The sequence below is a fragment of the Myotis yumanensis genome, unplaced genomic scaffold, assembly GCF_028538775.1.
Source record: "Myotis yumanensis isolate MYYU_CA2020_CCGP unplaced genomic scaffold, mMyoYum1.0.hap1 SCAF_16, whole genome shotgun sequence".
In the NCBI taxonomy this organism is placed as follows: Eukaryota; Metazoa; Chordata; class Mammalia; order Chiroptera; family Vespertilionidae; genus Myotis; species Myotis yumanensis.
In genome coordinates this window covers 41,312,525-41,329,938 of record NW_027223767.1, presented here as the reverse complement: position 1 = coordinate 41,329,938, position 17,414 = coordinate 41,312,525, and the positions used below count along the sequence as shown (strand labels likewise).

Genomic DNA, 17,414 nt, shown 5'->3' with positions numbered 1-17,414 from the left:
AGGGGTTGCGACCCACAGGTTGAGAACCACTGTTCTAGAGCATCCAACCTCACTGGGTAGACGGCTGTGCATTTGTCTAGCGAACTGTCCTCTTCACATGCCCATCAGGGCTACCTTTACCATCACGTCAGAAACTCCCATTTCCTGTACACAAAATACACTGGATTACTCTCAATACCACCGCACGGCACAGGGGGTCACATTGTGCTACCACGTGATTTGTCTTATAATCATCCTTCCTGCGGGAGCCTCTCCCAGGCCGATGGGCCCCGTATGAGCACACCGCTCACTCCCGTCTGCATTGCACCTGCTTCTTACTACTGAGTGATCCGGCAAATGGCATGCCATAGTGTCACGTGTGGGGTGTTACTCAGCACACCCACATTTCTAGAAAGCCCTAGTGTCTATTACTCACGTCTCATGTGAACACGTGAGCCAGCAGGCGTGTCCTTTGTGTATTCCCCATGGCTCACTTCCAGCTAGAGCCAAATGGCGGCAGTCCCCCAGAAACGACATGTTGGATCGGGGAAGATTATCGGACTTTCAAATAAAAACCAAGGTCAGACTCCTAGGAAAGGCAAAAACAAACAAAATACACGGGACCTCATACATGTTTCATATACATATTTATATATATTTCATGTACAAAGTTACATTCCGAACCCCAGGGATTCCATAATAGAAATAAATACTGAAATAACTACGTTGCTAAATGAGCGTTTTGCTCATAGAAATGAAGCCTCAGCCTCCAAGAGACGGAAAGTAGGACGATCTAGAACCCATTTTTCAGATTACAGAGGCAAGTAATATGCTGGATAAAATGTCTAGGACAAAAACCGAAGTCAGAACATAAAATGGTTAAAATATATATTCAAATATTGAGAAATGTATGACATTAATAACAACTTAATTTTTTAAAGAGAAAGAAAAAGACATTTTGTGTTATAAAACAGCATAACCCTGTTAGAAAAGCATTTATGATTTCCACATTTAATTCTCTCTGCTCTTCCCATGTTACAAACATGATCAATGAAGAAGAGCCCTAAATCTGGTTGAGTCCTTTGGTAACGGTCATAATACTCACAAGGAAATAAATATTCAATTCCACAGCATTTGCAAGACACGCGTTCTTCAGTACAGTTAACATTGTATGACAACTGTTTTGTTTTGTTGTGTTTCTAAGGCAGCCACTGTAGAGGGTCTGTTCTCAATGCGGGAAGACCTTCACAAGAAAGGAACACTACAGCAACCGAGAGAAGGCATTTTAACCTCTTCTGTGCAAACGCACTAACTGGGAAAGTTATGTGCTGCATATGTTGTGCTCAAAACCTTGTATACTCTCAATAATCTGCAGTTATTAAGATATTCATTCCTATTTTAAAATTTTAGATCTACAAGAATTCGAGAAAAATGCTCTCAAAACTGAGTTCCTAGAGAATAGCCTCCCTTTGCTCAGGGAGTTCAGCCTGCCTTTACAGTCACGTAAGTGCCAGGCTGATGGGTACCACACGGCCATTCTTGCAGAGCAGCAAGGGGCGATGACCGCAGTGTCACGTGGCTCAGCCTCACATAGAACCGAAGCGTAATAAAATGAGGAAATTCTCGGAATCCCTTATTTCTTCCCATAGGGTAATTTTTCTTTTTTTTTACACATAGACCAACCCCAGGTACTTCTTTTCTGCCCTTGACATGCAAGCTACAGGCAGTTCACGCCAACTGCTATGCTGCTTGCAAGCAGCTTACTTGTTAGCATTTTCTCCCTGTTACCACCTTGACCAAAGTGAACGCTACAAGAATATAAGCCTGTTATGGGGGGTCCTGGAAAGGTGGCCTGAAGAAAAGTACGCAGCTTAAGCAAGAACATGATCCTTTTAAGAAGAGGTTTTTCTTCTAGTCGTCTACAGCAGCCACACTTTTACTGTCACACGATGTGCTCATAGACACATGTGGCCAAGGACCCAAAGGGCCCCTCCCGCTCCTTAGAGCTCATGTATTTTATAATCTACCCTCATCATGTGTATGAAGCAAAGACAAGGTGTACTTTTTACAACTACCTTTACACGACAGTTTAGAAAAACAATTCCTGGCAGACTACTGAGACGGGCCTGTGTCTGCTTTCTTCTCTTTGATAGTCCTGATAAGGGGTCGTTATCCAACAGGTTTATATTTTAAAAATAGCACTTACATTCATATTTAGCTTTGCTTAACGTAATGAGTAAAAAATGATAAATCACACATTTTCAAGAAGCTTGAGAGGGAAAAAACCGCAGCATAATGGTTCTTAAAAAACGTATTAAACGGGGTAGACTCTACTTTTTAAATGGGCATTGAGGGTGAAAAGATGTGTCAACATTCACTCCATGGTATCTTGGTTTGTTGTCTTGCCCTTCATAGTTTTCCTCTTTGACGATGGCATTTTAATCTTGCAAGGGCATAAAAGCTCTAACGAGTCATTTACATACAAAATATCAAGTGCAAGCGGTTCTGTAGTTTTATACAGAACAAGAGAAACGACCGTTTCTAATCAAGTCTCTCTCTCAGTCCATTAGGCCATGTTCCATCAACAACACAGCTTTACTCCTATTAACTGGTTAGGGCAGCCCAAGAACAATTAGTAAACAGTTAATTTTTGTACATGAAAAAAAACTCAACCAACCACCACCATCCTCTGATACAAAGAATCCAAAACAATTTCCTTTTTAAAAAATCCTCTCACTGCTGATGCCTATCTTCTAAGCCTTCTAAGTACAAACTTTCAGACATATTAGTATGAAAATGAGTGAAACTAGCCTCAAAAAAAATTTAGCATATTCAGAGAAGCAGGCCTCATAAACTTTAGAGCTCTAGTAAGTCAGAAATAGGAAACATTTATTTAAATAGTGTAGTCTTAATTTCTTTAATATAAAACCCCCCCATCTGATGAAAACAAAGTTTTTATATACCATATAAACAAGATTTTTCAGACTTGAAAGTGAAAGTTAAGTAATTTACAGTTAGCTCTTAGCCCTCTTGGGACATTAGATAAATCCTGATGATCCACCCGGTATTAATTTGTGTCAGTTTATAATACATTGGGGGAAACTTTACGACTGTCCTTAATGGTACAGTTTCACTTATCAAGTGTTTCCATTGATTCCATTATTAGTGACAGCTAAAAAGTGACCCCATCAAATGAAGTGAGTGATATTCGCTGCGGCAGAATAAACCACATCTGGATTGCTTTCTAGAATTCACCAGTTTGTAGAAAGTAAACATTCTTTGATTTGTTCATAACACACTGAAATTGCCTATAACACTGGTGCAGTAAAACAGCTAGTTCCTGTATTATGACAGTGGGACAGATTTTATAATGTAAAGTTAACAGGGGGGAAATGCTCACACAGTATGTGGTGCATCTTTTTCACAAAGAGAGCATTAAATAAAGAGGAAGGGAAAGAACCATGCAGAAGAGACGGCATGCCCGTCTCCACCTGTGTCCCATGGGCTCACTCACTGCCATACATCACTTGCCACACTATCAAGTGACTCCTTTCCGCTCTGGCAACAGAAGGTTCAAGTGGAAGATCCTCTCCCAGCAGCTCTGATTCTCCACCTTCATCACCTGGTGGGTGGAGGATAAGGAGACTCAAGTTAGGTTGAGCATGGAATGTGCAGGCCGCTGTACATCACACATGATGCTCGTGGTCAGTGCATCAACAGTGTGCACACAACCTGTCTGACTCCCGTCGCAGAGAACACAGTGAGAGCAATGCCACAAATAGGACTCTTGCCTGCCTGACTCTGAAAAGGGTAATTCACTTTCCAGACCACATCTTAACCATGAGTTCTCTGTACCATGTTGGAGACTCATCCCGATAGGTCTGCATATGGCAGTTTACAGAAATGGGAGCGAAGAAGGCAAAGCTGTCCAATTCTGTGTTTATCCAAAATGGCCAGTCTACATTTGTCTATTTCAAACTAAGAACTGAGACTAGAACCTATATAATAAAAGCCCAGCAACCATAATGGCGTAACGACCAGTCACTATGAGGTGCACTGACCACCTCTCGGTCCTCCCCTCCCCCTCCCTGGCCCACAGGCTCCGATCACAGGATGGCAAAGGGGGAACCACGGGGAACCAGGATGGGTGGTGGCGGGACAGGACTGGGGACTGGCAAGAGGGCGGAAGGTGGCCCTGATCGCAGGCTAGGCCTAGGGACTCTACCCACGCACAATTTCGTGTGCTGGGCCTCTAGTAGAATTATAAATGTGCAAGTGTGGGGATAGACCCCACAAACTAAACCCAAACACCTTCCTGTCAGACAGGGAAGTTGTCGGTCAATGGTAACTGACACCAGCACACGGACACTGATGTCACCTCCTTGCGGCACGAGAGACGGCAGATTCACCACCTAACATGCTGGGTGTTCCTTCCCAGGATTTTCAGGTTCAGGATGGGTAAGGAATTGACAGTGCCTGGTGGAGATGAAGAAATGAGGCCGAGGGACAGACAGACGAGGGGTGTTTCCAGGAGTAGCTCAGTGAGGTTGACAATTGAGGCCCCGACCAGACACTGCATAGGCAAACATCCAGCGGTTTTGCTGCTGCCGAGTGGGTTATTCTGGCACAGCCAGGGACAACGCGCCTCGTGGGCCAGATTCTTCAGCAGAACCTACACTCACACAGGGACAAAGCTGTAACACTCATCTCCTAGAAGTCTGCAATGTGTCTCACCTGCACTTCAGCCGGCAAAAGGAAACACTGATACTGTCAACGAGACACAGTGGGAAAGAAAGACCCCTAAAAACGCGCATTCCTCTCTGTAGGCCAAGCTCTCCTTTACCAACCCCTTGTGGCCTTTTCAAAGCAACGTCCAACTGTGGAGAGGAGCATTCTTCAAAAGGCTCAAGACACAATCCAGCCCTAGCTGGTTTGGCTCAGTGGATAGAGTGTCAGCCTGCAGACTGAAGGGTCCCGGTTTTGATTCTGGTCAAGGGCACATGCTTGGGTTGTGGGCTTGATCCCCAGTAGGGGGCGTGCAGGAGGCAGCCAATCAATGATTCTCTCTCCTCATTGATGTTTCTGTCTCTCTTTCTCTCTCCCTTCCTCTCTGAAATAAAAAAATATATATTTTTTAAAAATATATTTTATTGATTTTTTTTTTTTTTTTTACAGAGAGGAAGGGAGAGAGATAGAGAGTCAGAAACATCGATGAGAGAGAAACATCGATCAGCCGCCTCCTGCACATCCCCCACCGGGGGGTGTGCCCACAACCCAGATACATGCCCTTGACCGGAATCGAACCCGGGACCCTTCAATCCGCAGGCCGACGCTCTATCCACTGAGCCAAACCGGTTTTGGCTGAAATAAAAATATATTATAAAATAAAATAAAAGACACAATTCAATTTCTGAACTGAAATATAATCAGGTAGTTCAAAACAAATGCACTTTGATATAAAAAGAAATCCAAAAAGGAAGGAAGGAAGGATGTATAGAAGCAAAGTTATATGAAGTGCTTTTCCAAGTAAAGAATTCAAAGAAAAGCTCTTAGAAATCATTTATCAGAGTGGTTTCTGGTTTACTATGAAAATCCAAGTCACAGAACCCAGTGGATCTGAGCTCCCAGGACCACCTACTTACCCATTCGGAAGTCGATGTAGCCCTCTCCTCCACTGATGACAAGCATAGACTTCAAGGGCGTCTGGCTGCCAGGCTCCTGTGCGGATGGCCCTGCTTTGTCACCTGTGACATCTGTGCCACTACTGCCACTTTGTGGGCTGACAACCTGACCTATTTATACAGGAACAAGTGAATATTACTTAGCATAGATTGGAGTGGGGAAACATTTTTTTCTGAATATTTTCAGAAACTTGGAAAATATTTTCAGAAACCAAAGTACTGGGGATGCTAGAAGCCTCTGCATGATCAGAAAACATCTAGAGAGGGCCTAAGAGCCCAATCTAAAAATCGAAATGAAGCCATTTTGTACCAAACCAGACATAGGTCCAAAATTCAGCATAAAATCTGTGTATAGCCAGGCTGGTCTTAGCTGCCTGCTTCAGACTTTTACAATCTACATCTCTTGATCTGAGGGACAGTGGAAAGGTCTCTCTTTTGAGAGGGGACATGTGCTTTTGTGTAAAAGACTAAAGAAAGTCTTTACCTTAAGCCTTATGAGTTTGGGTATTCCTAACTAATATTTATATTTATTTCAAATCCACAGTTTTCCTTTCATACTTAAGTATATCTTATATTTTAGATTATGCAAATAAAATGATTGGTAAATGTGTTCTAAGGTAGAATCCTGGAGCATGAAATGGTATAGAGAGAAACCTTAAAAATTATTCACACTATAATCTCTATGACATCCCTCTTAGAAAGCTTTGACTGTGGGGTATGTTTTCTTCTTGGAGAATCAATCTGCTGTCCTTTGGTCAAGCTGCACAGACCATGCCTCCAGGACACAGCAGGACACAATCCTGTGGTGCAACACACTTTTAGAAAGTGATGTATGCTGAAGGTGGATAGGACAGTTTGCTTTATTCCCGCAGTGTCTCACTCATGCATTACTCAATGATGCTCTGGAAGAAATCAGGCCTGCTAGAGAAAACTCCTCCAGACTGGTTAGTTCCGACACAGGAGCAAGAGCACAGAGGTGTGATAATAGGGCCAACCTGAAGGTTTAATCCTTAGGGCCAACTGGTCAACAATGTTGCCAATTCTACTTCCAGATTTATACCCAACAGGAAAGTCTTTCCCATATACAGGAGAAGGTCTGCTGCAGTACTATTTTTAATACTTGGGGGGCGGGGAGGAAGGCAGCAAAGATCTAGAGGTCCATCAATAGGAGAATGGAGCACATTTATTCAGATATAAGAACCATAGTTAATTGAATAAACTAGATTTTTATGCATAAACTTAATAAATCTCAAAATGAGAAATATAAAAGAGACTCGAAGGGGACTCTAAGACATATTTTTTTCTTTCTTTGAGAAAGCAAAACACTATTACCAGCATTTCTAGGAACTTATCCTAAGGAAATAACTATATAAATACAAGATGTTTCAGGAAGCTCATTACTATGTTGCTAAGAACACTGAGTAACCAGAGTGCCATGTGCGAGCCCTGCGCTATGTTCCCTAATCACCTCATCTTTGGAACACCTTGGGGGAAAAAGTGTGATGGTTAATTTTATCTGTCAACCTGGCTATGCTATGGTGCCAAGATATTTGGTCAAACTCCAGTCTAGATATTGCTGTGAAAGCATAGTTAACATTTAAGTCAGCGGACTCTGAATAGAGCAGATTAGTCTCCATAAGGCTGATGGGCCTCATCTCTTAAGTTGCTGATCTTAAGAGGAAAAGACAGTCCCCCAAGGAAGAGGGAACTCTGCCTCCAGCATGCTTTTATTCTCAAGCTGTAATATTAACGCTTTTCTGGGTCTCCAGTATGCCAGCTACCCTGCAGATTATAAATATATCAGCCTTCATAATCGCATGGGCCAATTTCTTAAAATAAATAAATCAAAACATCTCCACTTCCCCATCTCTCTCTCCCCCGTCCTCCTCTTTCTCTCTCACACACCCCCTGTTGGTTCTGTTTCTCTGAAGAACCCTAATACGCTAAAACACTGTCCAACGTGACACAGTGAGCTGGTGTGGTAAAGTCATATTTGAAATTTGTCTAACTCTTAAACTAGCCTCTTATGGGGACAAAATTCAAAACGTGGATCCTGCTTACAGGTGGCAGCAACATCATTTAGTATTCTCAACGGGCAGAACACTTCCCATTGGACATCACGCTACTACCTTTCATATCTAGATGGTACTTTAGTTCCCAAAGCACTTCCATTAATTTTCACAATCAATGAGGCCGGCAGGGAGCAGATATTAAAATCATGTCCATGTAAGAAGACAAGGAAACGAGTCTCAGCGGTTAGGCAACTTGCTCAAAGTAACAGGCAAGTGGCGAGGCGGAGGGCCCAGACTCCCGAGGCCCTCGCCCACTGCTCTTGGCCGCAGACTGATAAAGGTACGAGCACATCCCCTGTCCTCCTGCAGGAAGCCTTGATGACAGGGCTTCTTTCTAACCATCTCCTTTATCAGGCCAAGACCATTTCTGGTATTCTGTGGTGATAAAATAATGCAACTGCTTTAAAAAGTAAGCAGGTTTGTTACTTACATAAAAATCAAGAAGTCTCTTTTGGAGGGGTGGCGGAGATTCCATAACAATTTCATCTACATAGCCCTACAGTGCTTTATTCTTACCGCCATTGTAGAACTTCTCATATATATTAGTGAAAGGATCTGTAATTCTAGTACTTAGCATCTGAGCGGGGAGTGGAACTAAGGGACGAGAGAGAGACAATGACATGCATCTTCTCACCAGGATAATCCACCTCACCTGGGACTGCCACGAAGAATTTCACAGCATCCCGATGCCCGTGGAAGCAAAGCTGAGCATGTGCCATGGAACAATAGGGTATAAACGTCCCTGGAGTCACTTTATCGCTGTTTTCATCACCATACACACGGATCACACTTCCAGGGCGATTTCCTGGTGCTCCTGAGGTTTTATTTGCTGCAACAGAAAAACCAAATATCAACTATTTTCCCCTAGAAAATTGTAATGATGCAAGAGGTTACTGGTTAATCCTTATGATAGGTATTATCTAAAAGCTACAGCCAGCTGAGATAAAACAAAGGCAGCAATGCCAAATCAAGACAAAGCTGGAAGAGGAGAGATAGCATGCTAGTTATTTTTAAGTACCTCAGTAAATGGAGTAGGGGATTTTGCCAGTCTAGCAATAACTAAGCTCACTTTTTCAACACATTTAGTAATTTTTAAAAATCATTTTAGTTAACAAAAGAAAACAGATTTGAATCTTAGGAATATCTGTTTTGTTTTGTTTTTAATCCTCATTTTTAGAAAACTAACCAGTACATAGTTAAAGGTCAATGGGCATATTTTAAAATAAAATTTTTATAGTTTATCTTTTAATTTTTCTCCCCTGTGGTAAGAATATCCCTCTTGAGGGGAGTGGTGAAAAGCTGTGCTAAAGGACGCAGCCACTACAATACAGTCACTTTCACTGACACCCGACCAATGTTTTAGAATGACCAGACTCACAAAACATCCCCATTCCATGGGCCAGTAAGTGAATGAAAGAAACATAACTGATAATAAAGAGTAAACAATGTGGATTAATGACAGTTTTAAGAGATGTTTCGTGTTTTTATTGGAAAGGAAAAAAGTCTGAAAAGAAAGTTCAGCTGCAACAAAAGGTGATAAACAGACTAAGCTGCTGAGCAGTAGTTTGGTGGCCATGTAACAGACGTCAAAAACAAAAACACCTGCTGCGATGCAGTGACTGCAAGTGGGTGACATTGAGAACATTCAGGAGGCATCTAGAGACGTGAGACAGCCTCACAGTGGCTATCGGAAGCCGGAGGAAGAGTGGGATCAGGATCTGCACTTACCCCTCAGCCCCAGTAAACGTCCCTGGTGGAGGATTACAGCTACAGCGAGAGGAGGAAAGGGGACATGGAGAGGTGCATGACAGGGGGGAGAAGAATTACTATGAGCCACCACTCTTGGAGTCTCCTATCTGGTGACTTGGCACCCAAAGCGCCTAACCAAATCCAACTTGGTATAATACCAAGTAACACTCAAAAGTTCTTAACCAAAGCCTCTCTCTACAATTTCTCTGCCCAAAAAATACAATTTGATTCACTGTGATTTTTTTTCTCCATCATAAAGCAATTGCAGTGATTCATAATTTCATAAGAACATAATCAATGGGGAGCATTTCCTAAATGCTAATATTTCCCCTTTTTCATTAAAAAAAAACCTGTTCAAAGTAACAGTGCCAAAGTGGAACTCTCTTTTATAAAGAGTTGAAATGAACTCTGGGATACCCTAGGATCTCTTAGGATATAAGTGGTCTAAGCATGTAGATTTATAAGTAGTAACTGATTAAGAACTTAGGTTCTTTAAGGCTCCAGATATACCACCTTCCAGCCCTCCTTCCTTCCCCTGAAAAAAGATAGGACTATTCTGAGATATTTCCTTATTAACTTATCTTATGTACTTATGACACTTGTTTCCAAACCATTCCCTGCCTGTGAATTTTGCAACAAAAACACTTATTTAATGAATGATCAATGTAATGGAACATAGTGAGAGAACACACAATGTATATTTTGTTCACAAAAATAATAAAGGAACATAATATAAAAAACATACAATGTACATTTTGTTCACATTCTTTTCAAATACAGGACAGATGACTTGTTTCCAGCATAAGGAAGGGCTTGCTGACCTCCTGAGAAACTTCTCCTGTGACTTTTTCTAAACCAAAGAGAATCTCCTAAACTAACTGCAAGGGAGACATGAAAAACTAGAATGAGTACTAGTAGTGTTTCTGGATACTGGTATAAAAAGCAGAAAGAAAAATGGACTTTGACCTTTATTTAAAAGAAGAAACAGGTGCTGGCTAGTGTGGTTCAGTGGTTGGAGCATCGGCTCACACACAAAGGGTCGCGGGCTCAATTCCCAGTCAAGGGCATATACCTGGGTTGCAGGTTTGATGCCTGTCCCCAGTCAGGGCTCATGCAGGAGGCAGCCAATCGATGTCTCTCTCACATCAATGTTTCTGTCTCTCCCCCTTCCTCTCTCTCTCTCTAAAGGGAAAAAAAAAAAAGAGGAAACAGGACTGTTATTCCTGAATTGAGAAAAAGTGCCTCTCAGAATGAACTGTTACTTGCTGCAGTTCATAAGTTTCCATGGAAAGAATGAAGGGACAATAGTTAGATCTTTGCCACCAGATTGATTTTCTAAATTACCACCGAGTTGCCAATACCAGAGCAATTCCTTCTGCCTGAAGTCTGGACATGACCATTCCCTGCAACTCTCTGATCTGCATTGTGACAGTTTGGTGAGTGAAAATGTACTTACTTTCTGTCAGTGGGATGGAGATAATGACACCGTTTCCTGTCCCCACCCACAAACGATTGCAGGACACCATCAGAGCTGTGATCCTCACAAAAGAGAAGCCCAGTTTTCCAGTACCTGCACAGCGGGGGGTGGGGTGGGGGGACACATTTCATTAAGAAACTGGAGCAGATGATGTCTGAGATTCTAGGTCCCTCAGAGTAGTGGGTTAATATGAGAAAACTCTTCTTTGGCTGTACCACCTAGCTCACAACTCATGCTTAATGGGAACAGAAAATTCTAAACGTGGCTTGCCGGAAGCCGGTCCATCCTTGCTGCTTGACACAGTCGCTGCAGGAAAGAAACATCTGCACAGCATATGTTTCAAGGGACCTGGCATATATAGCATATTGTTCTTAATATGTTTGCTCTCCTTAGCACCATGTGTTTTAACCAAGGTCACCTCTCCGAGAAAGGTTTTTTCCCCAGGTGGGGATTTTTCCCTGAGGTTAGGAAGGGGATACAACCCCTTAACTAAGTGCCAGGCGGGTAGTTAATCACTTTAACTACAAACAATCACTCTTAAGCTACATAATCTTTACTCCCTGGAATGGAGATAAGAAATGCCCTAACCTTTGCAATAGAAATTGACAGGATTAAAATCGACTGGTATAAATACAGATGTAACAAGACAATAAACATCAGATCCTAACCAGAACTTCGCTGGAGATCCTGGCTAGAGGTCCTGACTAGGCTGCTGTAAGTAAGTCTTTCCATTTGAAGAAATAAGTGAGTTTCTGCTAAATGAAAGTTTCTTTTGCTGATTTACTCAGAGTCCTCGGACTTGGCTGAGAGAGTAGCTTCCACTTCTTGCTTTTCTACCATCTGTTGGGCCTCAGTTGTTCACTTCTTCAGCTGACCCCATGTTGGCAACTCAGTCCCTTGCATAGCCTTTCTTTTCTTCCTTTTTCCGTTTTTCTGTCATTGGGGCAACTCTAAGTCTTTGGAACGACGAGACAAGGAGCTTCTCTGGGTCCATTGTGGTGACGCACGTAATGCATTTACTCAATCCAAAGCAGGAATTAAAAAGAAAAACCCCAAATGCTCTCTTGTATCCATTTTAAGAGTAGGATTGGCGCTTTCCGCTATTACCTGAGTCCTGATCTATCACCCCAGGGAGAGCTTTCCAATCCTGCACTTTTCCAGGGTGGAAAAGCTGCAGAGGGGTTAAGGATAAGGCTCCTTGGGCCTACCTTCTCCCATGCCTCTACATTTACCTTTCCGGCACCTTTCCTTCCTCAGAAAAGCATGGACATACTTCTTGTATAAAACATTCCATCTGACTGGGAGTAACCTTAACTCCTCTGCTAGCAAGCATATGTGTTAAAAGATCAATATGGAGTCTTTTTTCTTTATACTCAGTATGGCACATCTTCTCAATCTAAAGATCAATACAGAGTCTTCTTTCTTTGGACTCAGTATGGCACATCTTCTCAATCTAAGTTCTGTACTATCCACCTTCTTACCCTACTTATCCTCTATAGGGGGGTCTGTAGCACCCTGGTGGAGTCCTATCCGATATGCTATATATGCCAGGTCCCTTGAAACATATGCTGTGCAGATGTTTCTTTCCTGCAGCGACTGTGTCAAGCAGCAAGGATGGACCGGCTTCCGGCAGTGGCTGCCATCACATTATCATTTAGAAGGAAGATACTATGGCTCAGGAAATATGACACAGGATTTAATTAGGGAGCTGCAAAACCAAACCAGAACAAAAAACCCTCAATAAAAACAGTGTTTACTAAATTGGGAAATTAAATGTCCTTCAAATTTATAAGCTGAAAGAGTTCTGGCGTGCCTTAAATTTCTTTGTGTAGATGAAAACAACTTTTGCGAACAAAACCTACACTCTTCTTATTCAATGGCAGTTTAGAAATTTTAGGAAACCACAGGCATATAATTTAGGGAGAATCAATGCACTTTGTTATTTCAAGAGAGTTTTTTCAACTGACTATTTTCTGGGACTTAAGGGGCAAAATTATTAAACAGATAATGCATTTAAAACAAACAGCATTTAGTTACTCATATTCTACTTGTAAGAGCTGAAGAGCATGATCACAGAATCAGTGTTAGGAACCTTACTCTATTCAGAAATAGTCTTAGAATCTTCATAGTCTAAACCTATGGTCAAAGTCCACCCCCGAAATTAGTCTGTGTCTATGTGTACATATGCCTGATTCCAGGGAGGGTACCCAGCTATCATCAGGTTTTCTGAGGGCAAAGGCCCTAAAAAGGTTAAAAACCGCTGGTGCAGCTCAACCTCTCTTCATAAAGGAATCCTTAGTGAACGGCATCTCTAATGGTCACACAGCTCTGCATTAGGAGCTGAGGATACAGCAGGGGTGGTCCCTGCCCTTCATGGCGTTTAGGGTCCGTGGGGGAGAGAGGCAGGAAGTAGGAATCACGTAACACCAGTGCAACCACAATAATGATGAGCCCGTGAAGAAAAAGTATAAGATGACCTAAATCCAAGTGGGAGACAAGAAAAGGTCTCTTCTGGATGTGACACGTAGCTATGGTCTGGAGGCCAAGTAAAAAGGGACCACGAAGGACTTCTCATACAGAGGATACAGTACATGTGAGGCCCTGACATGGAAAGGAACTTGCTGAGTTTGAGTCAGTGCGGGTAGAACTGTGAGTGAGGAGAGTGGTCCAGGCCACTTCAATTCCTCTGCTCCTGCCACCTCAGCTAAAGGCAGGAAGTGGGCGTGGGGAGAATGCATCCTGGCTACTATGCAGAGCACAGACTGGAGTGGAAGGAGGGAGCCAGTGAGGAGGCTCAGGTTATCCAGGCAGGAAAGGATGGACACGGGACAGAGGTAGAGATACGGAAGTCATTGCTTAAAGATATTTTTGGGGCAGACTTGACAGTTCCCACAGGGTAGATGGAGTGTCTGCCTGACACCTTCAGTGATAAGAGCTCACTAATCCTCAGGCAACTTATTCACTGGTTCTATCCAGCATGTGAGAACATTTAAAAATAAAACACTTTATTTAATTGACAGAAATAAAACGCTTTGGAACTTACCTAACATTTTGCTTACATAAGGCTCAATGTCCACATCCTGTAGATGTTGGTAAGTGTGCGCATGATAGAGACGGAGGGTGGAATCCAAACGAATGGAGACCCACACGCCGTCACCTACCCACGCAAGCTGCCGCACCTGGCTCTCCTTCCTGGGGTGTGCATCAAATGATTTCTAGGAAAGATTGTTCAATCACAATGTTACTTTTAATATGCAGGAGTTTGTGTTTAAAAACTGTGCTAATTTGCACAAAAATTTGGAAGAATATATGTTAAAAGAGGAGCCTAAACAGTGTTCACTAAACATGATCATAGCTTTTATCCCAGGCTTCAAAATAAAAAGAAAAACAAAGAACTAAAGGATGCTGGATTTTAACACTGTACAGGTCATCGACTTATGGAAGTAATACTGGCACATCCATGTTATGTGTCAGTGTTCAACAATAAGACTGAATTTGATCTCAAGATTTTGTTGGATTGAAGAGAAATTACATGAAGATTCTATTTATAACTAAACAAAAAGGAGCCTGCATTGCTGCGTGTGTGTGTTGTGTGTGTGTATCTGCATGTAAGAAACAGATTTGAAAAATAAACACCAAATGGTTAACTTTAGGACTTTTACATAAAGGAATGAGATTTAGGACAAAGGGAGAAGGAGACCTTCCACCTTAAAATTTCCAGCTTTAGGTTGTCTTAAAAAAATTACATCTGGTTGCAAAAATTTTTTAAAGAAAGCAATACTAAGAGGATTGCTCACTGCAATCTTATATCTCAGTCTTTGACACATATGGATTTGTGTAAACACACGTGGGGTGGCAAAGACTTGGGAATCCTCCTTCCCCTCTACCCATACATAAGTAAACAAATCCAGAACCATATATTCAAACACATATGCACCTATGGATACTCAGACACATTTCAACATTTGTGTTAATCTTCCTTCAAAAAAACTCAACACTTCCCATTCTCATAGTCAAAAGTGGCAAGATGTCATCAATGTATCATTAAAACACAGATTCAGAAAATAGTTTCTAAAGAAGCTGAAAATAATTAGTCTTAGAATCTTCAGGAAATAGAAATTCAGTAAGCAGAGAAAACATGGGTTAACTTGCCTCGATTTTCATGGCCTTTGGCTGAACCACATAGATTTTGTTCCGATAGCCACACCAGACTTTGTCATGTACCACAGTCATGCATCGAATGGAATGGTGAGGCCGCCCGAGATCTAACAGGTGATAGTTTGACAAATCCCACTGCCCATCTTTAAAATAAGAAATAGATTACTAGTTAATGTATACCAGCTTTTACTAAATTTTAACACAAGAAACATTCTATCAGGGTATATAATTAATTCTATTCATGAAACACCCACAAATACCATGTATTCAGTATATCCTTTATTTGCAGAAACTGGGTTCTCTTATTTTATAAACTACAAAGTTGCAAGAGACCTCAAAGCTCATCTGGTCCAACCTGCCACTCAATACCTGGACCACCATGCTCTCAACAGTAGTGATATGATAAATCAGTTATAAGTTACCTGTTTATAATAATATTTAAGAATGAGCAAGGATTAAAATTATTTGGGGGATGACATCTCTCACTCACTTGCATTCTGATATATTTTCTTGGGTAGAAGTCAAGGGCAACATTAGGAATCATGTGTCCTATAATTTTAGCGATGACAGAATACAAATGAGAGCCAATGCTGGTAGCTTGCTCTGCTTCAACAATTTCAGTGAAAGAAAACACAATGCCTCACAAAACAGCTGTTCCATTTTCAGGAACCTGTAACTGTCAGCAAAATACTCCCCACACCTGGCTGAAGTCTGCCTCCTCATATGTCGTCTCCCATTAGTTTATAGTTTTGCCCAATGGAAGCAGCTTCTGTTACTGCCCCATATCTTCTCCTTTCAAAATCAAGCATCCTTGGCACATGTCTTTGGGCCCTTCAGCCTAGTTCCTCTTTGTCCATCCATGTGCATTTCATGCTGTCTAGCTACCAGAGTGGAACCCTATTCTACTACCTATGAGATTTATGACGTTAGCTAACTCAGACTGAATTTGTAGTCAACCTTTAAGGAATTCTCACTCTTCAGCAGGCCTCCTCCATCTTACTCTTCTGAACCCAAATGCAGAACTTGGCATTTCTTTATTAAATGTACTTTGCTTGTGTTGCTCTGTCAATATAATTTTGGACCCAGTACACTAAAACATTTACTGTTTTTCCTAGGCTCTTCCACTTACTGAGTGACTAAAACACTCTGCCTCAGTTTCCTCATCTATAAAATGAGGGTGACAACAGAATCTTCCTCATAAGTTCTGGTGATGATTGCACTCAGTCTGTAAAGAACCTGAACAAGGTAAAATAGAGGCCTTTCCTTCTTTTTGTTATGTAGTCATCAACCAGCTATCTCTAGGTGCCAGTCAGTTATAAAGCCACCCAAGTATCTCACAGACCCCACATTTCTCCAAAAGATGGTGGAAAAACTGTTTTAAAGGGGAAGAATGTAAATAACATAACATGAAAATCATTAAACCTTATCCAATTAAAAATTATTTTAAACTAGAGGCCCGGTGCACGAAATTTGTGCACTGGTGGTGGTGGGGGGTGTCCCCTTTACCTGGCCTGTGCCCTCTCGGAGTCCGGGACCCCTCACTCCTGACCACCTGCCTGCTTACTGCTCCTTCTTTAGCACTGCCACGGAGGTGGGAGAGGCTCCCGCCACCACCGCTATGCACACCAGCGGTGAGCCCGGCTTCTGGCTGAGCGGTGCTCCCCCTATGGGAGCACACTGCCCCCTATGGGGGCAGCTCCTGCGTTGAGCGCCTGCCCCCTGGTGGTCACTGCGCATCACAGAGACCGGCTGTTCTGGTCATTCTGCCGTAATGGTCACTTAGGCTTTTATTATATACTTACCAAATATAAGTAGATGCAAATTATTTTTTAAATACTGGACAAAGAAAAATTTCTCCCAATTGAATAAGTGTATGAATGAAAAACCAGCACCTCCGTATCACATTATATAAGAGGACCATGAAATGTTAAACTGCTTGCTCAGTATGGTAAATATGCTTTCACTGAGGTATACTATAAATGTATACCTCCAAGAAGGCACTCACATATTTACTGCTATCACACATTGTTAGTATTCGGTTTAAACCTTTATTCTATCTCCTATTAAGCATCATTTCTTTAAAGCATAAAAAACCAATCTGTTTAAAAATGCTTTTGCAATGCAACAAGTGAGTGCACTTGTTATCTATTCAAAACAACTCACCAACTCCTCTGTGAAAGATAGCAAGGGTGCCATCAGCCAGGGCCACTAACACAATTCCTTTCACGTGTCTGCAAACAGGAAAGAGGATTTCAGAACTCTCCATTAGGAATACAGAAGGGACCACATAATACTGAA

At 41.9% G+C, this 17,414-nt stretch overlaps 1 protein-coding gene across 4 annotated transcripts in view; it reads right to left on the bottom strand.

Annotated features, from left to right (window-relative positions):
- Positions 1 to 609: 609 nt before the first annotated feature.
- Positions 610 to 17,414, bottom strand: part of SPAG9 (sperm associated antigen 9) — a 104,617-nt gene continuing 87,812 nt past the window's right edge. For 2 of the 4 annotated variants that reach the window (XM_070394416.1, XM_070394418.1), the window contains 8 exons: positions 17,280 to 17,347; positions 15,111 to 15,259; positions 14,002 to 14,173; positions 10,938 to 11,051; positions 9,461 to 9,499; positions 8,385 to 8,561; positions 5,622 to 5,771; positions 610 to 3,601 (listed from right to left, as the gene is read on the bottom strand). In XM_070394416.1, the coding sequence (XP_070250517.1) occupies positions 3,486 to 3,601; positions 5,622 to 5,771; positions 8,385 to 8,561; positions 9,461 to 9,499; positions 10,938 to 11,051; positions 14,002 to 14,173; positions 15,111 to 15,259; positions 17,280 to 17,347 (985 nt within the window). In that variant the 3' untranslated portion in view covers positions 610 to 3,485. The remainder of the gene's footprint in view (positions 3,602 to 5,621; positions 5,772 to 8,384; positions 8,562 to 9,460; positions 9,500 to 10,937; positions 11,052 to 14,001; positions 14,174 to 15,110; positions 15,260 to 17,279; positions 17,348 to 17,414) is intronic. The other 2 variants (XM_070394417.1, XM_070394420.1) reach the window with 1 other exon arrangement.